The sequence below is a fragment of the Schistocerca gregaria genome, chromosome 3, assembly GCF_023897955.1.
Source record: "Schistocerca gregaria isolate iqSchGreg1 chromosome 3, iqSchGreg1.2, whole genome shotgun sequence".
Lineage (NCBI taxonomy): Eukaryota > Metazoa > Arthropoda > Insecta > Orthoptera > Acrididae > Schistocerca > Schistocerca gregaria.
Genome location: NC_064922.1, coordinates 941358505 through 941368141, shown reverse-complemented (window position 1 = coordinate 941368141; position 9637 = coordinate 941358505). Strand labels below are relative to the sequence as shown.

The 9637-nt window shown below is 37.4% G+C and overlaps 1 protein-coding gene across 1 annotated transcript in view; it reads right to left on the bottom strand.

The window, feature by feature from the left end:
- Window positions 1-804: 804 nt before the first annotated feature.
- The window catches only part of LOC126355859 (solute carrier family 22 member 1-like), an 82058-nt gene continuing 73225 nt past the window's right edge, over window positions 805-9637 (bottom strand). The window contains exon 6 of the mRNA XM_050006350.1: window positions 805-2276. Coding sequence (XP_049862307.1) covers window positions 2088-2276 — 189 coding nt within the window. The 3' untranslated portion in view covers window positions 805-2087. The remainder of the gene's footprint in view (window positions 2277-9637) is intronic.

Here is a 9637-nt window from a genome sequence, read left to right as displayed (position 1 = left end):
TTCTATTACTTTATTTATGGCTGAACGTTTCTAAAAATGAAGACACTCGTCCATGCTCTGCACTGCAGTCGAGCTCTGGCAACGTCGTTCTGTGTTCATTGGCTGACTGTATTCTGTGGCGTCGTGTGCGAAGAATGAACCTAAACTGGGCCGCCGTTGTAAATGATGCGCACTTTAGTATCTCAATGAAAATGAGCTACATTAAAATTTATGCTGATGAATTCAAACAGAATAAATTTAGGAACATCATTAGCAACAGTTTTTTATCAGCTTCAATAATTTGATTACTGAATCCAAACACACTTCTAATATTAAAGTTTATATCCATATATAATTACATCACCCTCAATAATAAATCTATTTAAAATTTCACATGCTTTAATGTGATTATTTTGCTTTGTTGACTGAATAAATTTTTCCAAGCTTTCCAAATTACATTGACCAACAGGAATTTCTATCATTTCTCCATTGCAATACAGTTTATTATTTTTGTGTAAAGGTGGAGTTAGAAATGTATAAAAACCAACTAGAGCAAATAATTAAGTTTTTCTCACGCAAGTACAGTCTATCTTTTTTGAGAACAGATGACTTACCATTTCACTTAAATAGTGACTCATGTAATGCTAATAAAATTTTATTTAATTATATGAAAACAGGTTGCAAACCAAAAATAAGAATTGCAGAGTGAAACCAGAAAATATACAGGGAAGGCTTTGCCTAATTCTATTCCATATGCTGTAATAGCTACAAAGCTGAGGAAAAACAACATTAATGATTGGTACATATATTCTAGCTACAGGATGGTTGAACTGGAATAAGAGAACTCACTTGTATGTTTATTCAAAAAGCTTATGTCAACCACAACATCAAGAATTTATAACAATGTGTAAGAATATGAAGATAAAAATAATGAGAAGATTACTATGTTTATTAAAAACATTGACGAACTTAGAGCACCAGATCTATATTTTACATTGGTGCTGTTGAGGAACAACAGTCAAAAAACATATAAACACTTAACAAAACTTTAAAAATACAAAATATTTTCGTCTTTTTAAAATTATTAAACAAGCTGTCGTATATTTCAGATTGTAATTTAAATACTGATATTTGCTGTTTTTTAATTTAAAAAATTTTAAAAAATCCTTTAAATGGCGGTCTTCATTTTACTAAATGTATGCAAAGAGTAGGTGGCGTTTATATCCATATATAATTACACCACTCTCAATAATAATTCTGTTTAACATTTCACCTGCTTAAATGCGTTTTCGAAAGAATGTGGAGTGAAGAGTTGAGGAGGAGGACCCAGAAAAGTGGTTTGGGGTTGCAAACTGTAACACACACACATGGAAGCCAGAAGAGACTTCTGTTAAAGATGGAAGGATGGGTAGATCTCTGGATGGGATTTCGTGGGCAGGTTGTGGGAGGCGATTAAATTTTTGTTTGGAATTGGATGTGGAGCGCTTGTAGGTGTAACAGGTGGGAGGAGGTAGTAGGTGGATACAGACAGTGAGGGGAGTTGAGTAGTATCATTTTTGGGGGAGTGTTAAAATTAAAGGTGTGGGTATAAGGAGGTAAAATCAAGGTGACATTGGAATAACAGGATTAGTCCTCAGATTAAGGCTGTTAGTTGTGCAGCGTGTAGTTTTAGTCTATTGTGAAATTTTGTTTTCTTTGGAGACCCAGTATTTGCGGTTTCTCTGTCGGTTTAGTTTGGTGTAGCGTTTATTGGATAGGGCGGTCATAAATGGTCACACAGAAACCATGGAGATGGACGAGGAGATGGACCCCGCAAGTAGTTCGTCCAGTAATTGTTGCCTGTGTCTTGTGAAAACCGATTCTGAGGAGCCGCTAGCTGCAGAAGAGAGTGAATTTATAGTATAATCCTGGTCAGCCTTAGTTTTCGTGCTACTGTTTACAGACTAGAAAAATGTTCGAACTGCACTGTTAATCACTCATAGCAGGCCAAGCAAGCCATGTAAGATGTCAGCAAACAGAAGTCGTAGGCTGCTAGCGTCGCATTCACATGTCAGCTGCTACACTATGACCAGTGTAGAACTACACTATAAGGAAGTTCTGGAACTCCTTTATCCTGTGGCGTACTGAAGGGCTGGTTTTGGTTTCCAGCTCCAGTAGGGTTGCCCTCTGCCAAAGACGGCAACATCCCTTAACGTCTCTGGCAATCGCTGCAACGCAGATTCTGGCAGGAACGACACAGAAAACGCTACCATCAACTCGAGGGCACAGAGGATGGCGAAGGGAATGCGCTTGTCATCCTGTGAAGGGAAAACATATTTGTAAGTAGTAAGACTGAAAGACACCAAGCACAGACATGTTTCCACGTGAATTAATATGACTCTAAAACCTCCCTGCCAAACATCCAACAGAAAGTACACGCCAGAATGAGATTACATAACCTATTAATGATCCGACCTATAGTCTGCTATGCTAGTGTTACAGGGATGTACTCTCCACCAACGTTCTATTACTTCCTCTAAATCCTTGAGCGTCATGCATCCTGTTCTCTGTTTCAACTCTACTTAGTTTTCCTCATGTAAACCCTTTACCCTCTTATCAGTTATCAAATTCCCACCTCTCCTGCTACACAATGAGCACCTAAGCACATCCAACACTATCTGAAAACTAAACTTCTACATTCATATTATCTCCTCTCTAATTTGCAAACCTGGTATATCCTTATACCGACATTCAGTGCAATATACATGAACTTGAACTATGTTATTGAGTCATAACGTTTGAACCTATAATGGGACACATTTACAATTTTGGGAGCCAATATACAACTTGGAGATTACATACATACATGCAAACATACAAAGTCGTCCAGCAAACGCTGGAAGTGCCCTTCACCAACAACGATGCACAACTGTATTCGTTTCACCATATTCCGCGGCGTTCTGAGCCGTGTATCCTCGCCAATGTTGTTTATTTCGAGACTTCACAAACTTCTGCAGTTGTCCATGGTCTGTTTTCGTAAATTTCGGTTTTAAGATGTCCCCACACGAAAATATCTCGGGAGCCTGATGAGGGGGCGGGGGCAGGGGGGAGGGGGATTGATCAGGGGATCGGGGAGGGGCACACATTTTTTGAGGTCATTGATCACCATAGACACACGTTACAAGTTGCATGGAAGCGGTAGACATGGGTCATGTTGCTCTATCTTGTTGTAAATAACCTTCTTTGTATCGATGTCATCCAGCTGCTCCACAAATGTATTGAAGATGCCCTTATAAACTGTAGGGTCTTCAGTCGTATCAAGGAAAACGGGGCCAACAATTCTGGAAGCTGACACCGTGCACCACACTCCAACCTTTTCATCATGCAGTGCTGTTTCGTGAATGATATGGGGGTTAACACCAGCTGGGCGTCTACTGCTTCGTGTGTTGGTGTAACCTGGAAGATGCAACCAGGCCTCATCTGTAAACTAAGTTATGGAGAGGCTGCTGAATTAGAAACCCCTGAAACCAACGACAGTAACGCATTCTTTTCTGATGATCTGTTTCTTGCATCCTTGTATCACGTGCACTCTGTGTGGTCGCAATGCCAGTTTCATCGGAGCTCTCTGACATGTGCCACAAGAAATGCCTGTCTCGTGGCTCAATCGATTCAACGATTTCCTTGGAGAGACGTTCTCTGCACATTTTCAATAACGTCTGCACTAAATGGTGGTCTATGATTGCAGCTGTTACCGTTTAGCTCATCAGTTGTCAACAGCTTTTTTACAACTGATAAAATTGTTAGCTTTTCTGGAACATTGAGCACGTATAATTTTCTCTGGAGTTTCCGTCATGTCGTAATCAATGAGTTTGTCTTCCAGTGTGTTTTCACAGTAACAACTCGCTCTCGAAGTGTGTACTGCACGTACCCGCCAGTTAAAGATTGCGAACGAATCACTAATTTGCTCGTTATTGTCGCGCGACCCGAACTGTACACTCACAGACGAGTCTACGAACGAACTAACACGAGCCGAGAAAGCGCGACGTTATAGCGGACAAAGATCTACATGGCCAGAACCAATAGTCAACTTGGCACCAACGGGCAGTACTTCTGGTTCTCTCAGCGCTACTGAGATCACTAAAACAACTTCCCCGTATTTACGAGCTTTCGGAGGAAGTAGTTCAAATTTATACGAATGACCCTGTATTTCACGACTACATAACCCCCCACATCCGTTCCCAACCAAATTTCCGACCATCTCTGTCTCAGAAAATGAAATCTGCCCGATATTTATCCGTCCTAACAGCTATTATTCTTGCATACCTATACCACCCCATATGAAGGACCCATCTTTTCTCTTTCCTCTGTCTTTCCCTGTACCTTCTCCTCTTCGTACTACGGCCATACCCACTCTTGATATTCCTCCTTGTCTGCTATCCCTTGTCCACTGCGTCCACTTCAATACCTACTTTCCTCTTGTAACGTTCCCTCTTTCTGTTTATTTAGGTTTGATTTGTTTGATTGTTATTCTTTATTTCTATTATTCGGAATCTCTTTTTTTTATTAAATTGAGCCTGAAACTTACGTAATAAATACTTCGCGTGAAGTACGATTTGCAGCATAGACAAAAATTAATTTCGGAAATGTAATCCACTGAATATTAAAAGTAAAGCTTTTGAACAACGCGCGTGACTGACTAGATACATTCAGAGGGTACGTACATTCGCGTGCGAGTGGTTGCGGTCTGATGAGAAATTTTCATTGTGAAATAATTTCGTCGTAACACACTCGGAGATTGCGAACGTACATTCAGAGTAGAGGCACGTACGTTCTATCATTCCCCGTGGCCTGGGTAAAAGAATGGCAATTATTTAAATCTAAGAGTATTTCTTTTGCATCGGACTAGTATTTTTATAAGAAAAAGAAGATTGCAGGTTCTGAATGTCTCAGCAAAACGAATCGGAAGTAATTTTAGCGGCCACGAAAGGAAAGTAGAGAGCACAATCACGTACCTCTATTGTTGAGCAGCGCCGTTTTGAAGATCTTCGGTTACATCTAAAACTCGCCTTCTCTGCTTAACATAAATACTCCATAGGCATGGGAATAAGGCTTGTTGTGCGATGAAAATAATATAAAACACATCTTGCGTCTTTTAACTCATTCATTTACCACACACACTAGTAATTAGACAGTACGACATCCCACCTGCCCATCAGAACAAAAAGTAGTCGTTCATACAAGAAATAAAAAACGAAGGGCGAAATTGTTCCTATGTCTCTCAAAGATAAAAAGTTTACCAGATATTTCTCTGGTGTGTCACTGGAACAATTTTTCAGCACCTCTGCGATTAAATCACAATATTTTCAGCTCCTTTACACTCTCTACAGATACTATCAAACAGATATTTATGCTTACAGCCATACCCTACAATCGTACAGAGCATCTAACATTCCCTTCTCCATTAAATGTTTACCTGGTTAAAGTTCTTCAGCTTTTTAGTAACGGCGCAGGTTACTTTTTAATATCTTTGTCTGTCAGCAAAGTCAATTAAATATTTATTATTTTATGGTTTCGTGCCTGAAACTGTAAACACGGTACTCTTGTTTTTTTATAGGCTTGCTTTGTCGTTCGTCTCTCTGTATATCTGTCCGACTGCATAGAATGCTTTTTCGCAGGAACAAATAGAAGTATCAAGTTCAAATTTACATCATGTGTTAATGTCTGCAATCCCTTTGTGGAGTGAAAACTTAAAGCTTCTTTGTCAATGCAGTCAAAAGTTAAGGCCATTTATATTACATATTTTGATACTCGAAAACTCCCCCTTCACAATCTGTAGGGATTTCCCATTGGCCTGTTGACTTAGAATAGCTGAATTTGGTAAGAAGCAAGGTTTCGCAGTACAAGCAAAGAAAAAAAATCAGAAAATTATTAATGTGCAATTATCTAACTCAAACAAGCATTTTTTGTCGTTTTTTATCCATCTGTCCGTCTCTTAAGACCCCTCTTTCTCCTGAATGGGTTGGTGAGTCATATTCAAATTTATTTCATTGACTAACTGGAAGGTCTATGGTTTCTTGGCTGTGTAAATAATTTAAGCTTCTAAGTCATTGCAACCAAAAGATTCAGCCATCCATGTCACAATTTTTGATACTGGCAAATTCATTCATCAAAGCCTGTATACTACATCTCATTACCATTGAATCATGAAATTTTGCAAGGACCAAGATTTTACAGTACAAGTAAAGTAAAAAAATCTCTAAATTATTGATTTGTAATTATGTTACATACAAATTTCCTTTTTGTTGTTAGGGCATACATTCCATTCATCATTCATCAGAAGCATAATAGATAAACGCTAGTGTATGCAAATATAAAATGTAAGTTGTACTTACGTTTTATAAGTTAATGAAAAATATTTTATTAAATCTACTGTATCTACATCAACTACTGTTGAGGTTTTGACATGGTCTCGGAATTCCTGGGACTAATGATCTGTCAGTATCTATATCGAAAATAAATAAAAAAAATGTTGAAATTATGAATTCACAAGATGGGTCATATGTGTTCAGGGAAACCTCAGTGTGACTCCTACTCGCACTTGACATTTCTTTTATTTTTTCTTTACATTTTAGTTTTTTCACTAAGAAACAAAGAAAGTCCGCAAATTTAATTTACATAAATACCACCCATAAAATGTATCTTTTTACGATTTATTTTAAAAATATACGCGTTTTTGTACATAGCATGGATGTCGGTGTAGGTGTAGATGATTAGCTAAGTGCCACAGTCAGCTCCAGAACTACATAAGCAAAGTTGTGAAGACAAGAACAGTGCCATTCAAGTACATGTGTAAAGGAGTGAAAGAACTACAAGTGGATAGTGATTGGGCTCATTACCCAGAATTTGACATTTCTTCGGACAATTGGACCTAGGAGGCAATATGAAGAAACTTAATATTTTTTTCTTATTTATAAATGTATAGATAAGTATTCGATTCTCATACCAAAGATTCATTTGAAAAGTATTTAACACTGATGGACAAGAAAAGATTTACGCTCTTCATTTATTAGTTAATGTAATAATCTCCTTTCGTTGTTCTCATGTCCTGGTGATAAGAAGTATAAACGAGGTGCTCTGTAATTCCAAGTGAAACTGTGCTAAATAATGAAAGCAACTTCTTAAACAATTAGTTTTTCACATTTACGATACATGGACCCCAGCTCCTGTAACTCTGGAAGATTATTATTATTTTAATTTTGCGTGGAGAATTTAGATGGAGGCGACGATCTTCACGAGGACACTGCTCAACAATAGAGGTAGGTGAATGTGTTCATCTCTTTACCTTTGTGGCCACCAACATTAATTTCGATATCTAGGTTATATTTGCCGTGACATTCAGAACCTACGGTCTTTCTTTTCATTTAATTACAAAGTCCGATTATTTTCTTTCTCACTTGGTGAAATGCATTTTAACCACAGGCCAGGCGGAAGATAGTACTTAGAACATACGTGACTCTATTCTGATAGTAGACTCGCATGCAACTGAATGTGTACCACCATAACTATACTCATGAACCATTTTCCTTACAGTATTAATTCTTATTTTGAACGACTGACTCGCGAGTGTACATGTTTTATTTTGTGTGGTCAGTCGGAAGTATTCCTTAATTTAGTTTAGTCTGGTTATGTCAAGTTCCGTAGATCATTTTCGCAATTATTTTATCGATATGGTGTGGAACAAGTCAGATTACAAGATATATATACACACATGAAGAGTTCTAATATTAATATTACTGAAATTTTTAGTTCTACACATGCATCTAAATTTAGAGGTACTTTTTTTTAGTAGTTCAGAATCAGAAACTCGTCCATGAAATAAAAGGAGTTGTCCAAAAGAAATGATTTTAAGCGAGATTTAAAATTGGATCTGCTATCTGCCAGACACTTTATGTTGTTGGGAAAATAATAAAAGATTTTTGTTGCTGCATAATGTACTCCTTTTTGAGCTACTGACAGCTTCAATAACAGATAGGAGAGGTCATTTTTTCCTCGAGTGTTGTAGGTATGAACATCACTGTTCTTACAAATGGAGTGGATTATTTACAACGAATTTCGTTAGCGAATGTATGTACTCTGATGGTGCAGATAGAATACCTAACTCCTTGAATAGGTGCCTACATGACGTCCTTCAGTAAACACCACTAATTCTTCTCACTGCTCTCTTTTGTGCAATCAATACTTCATGTCTAAGTGGTGAGCTACTCCAGAAAACTATTCCATAAGACATTATTGAGTGGAAATTTCGAGAAATCTGCCCTCTTAACCGAGACCTGCTCATATCCTACATCAAACGTCGGTATGACTCTGTTTTGTCTACAGAACTCGATACAGTGAGATTTTTCAAAATTAAGGGAGAGTCCATTTTGTGAGAAGCACTTAATAATTCTTTGAAAGACATCCTTAACACTATTTTCAGTTGTTTTTCCTGGAGAGGGATTTCTTATAACACTCATGTCATCTGCAAAAAGTACTAGTTCTGCTTGCTGAACGTTAAGTGAGACATCATTCGCATGAATAAGGAACAGCAGATGACCCGAAATTGAACCCTGTGGGACTCCCTTTGTGATAAATCCCCATTTACGAGAATTTACTAACCTCCTAACATTATTTGTGTTATTCAGCACCACCTTTTGCTTTCTGTTCATTAAGTATGATTCAAACCAGCTGTGTGTATAGCCTTCAATTCCATAAAAACTGAGTTTTTCTAAGAGTGTGGCATGATCCACAAAGTCAAATGCCTTGGAAAGATTACAAAAAATACCAGCTGGTGATTATTTGTTATTTAGGGCTTGTGCTATTTGATGGGTAAATGTGTAGATAGCATTCTCAGTCGAGTAACCCTTACAGAATCTCAACTGTGACATCCTGAGTAAATTATTTTCACTTAAATGTGAGACTACTCTTGAATAGATAATTTTTTCGAATATTTTAGAAAATGAGATCAGCAATACGACTGGTCTATAATTATTTAAGTCACTCTTATCTTCTTTCTTATGAAGAGGTTTGACAATTGCGCATTTCAATCTGTCTGCAAAAATTCCCTGTGCCAGCGAAACATTACATATATCATTAAGGACTCCACTTATTAAATTAGAACAACACTTCAAAATTCTGTTAGAAACTCCACAACACCACATGAGCTCATGTTTCTCAGAATATTTATAAATCCCTTAATTTCAGCGGGGGATGTTGGCGCTATTTCTAAAGACCTTAAGTCCTGGGAAGTGACATTTTAACATATTTTTTTGCTTCTTCAACTGAACCCTTTTACCCTAATTTTGCTGCTACATTCAGAAAGCGATTGTTCAAAATACATGGAACTTGTGAATTATAACTCAAAAAACCATGATTAAGCTTTATTGCTATGGTATACTGTACATTGTCAGGCTGACCAGTCTCCCAATTGACAATATTACATTTAGTTTTAATCTTATTATCCGCATTATTAATTTCTGTCAGAACATTACGTCAGCACGTTACTTTTAATATTCAGTGGCTTAATTTCCACTAAATATTTATTATGCGACATTCATACTAACTCTCATTTCAAAATTATGAGACCAGCTGACTAGATTTTTAACAACTGAACAGGGCGGTTACACGTCACTCTTTACACCTG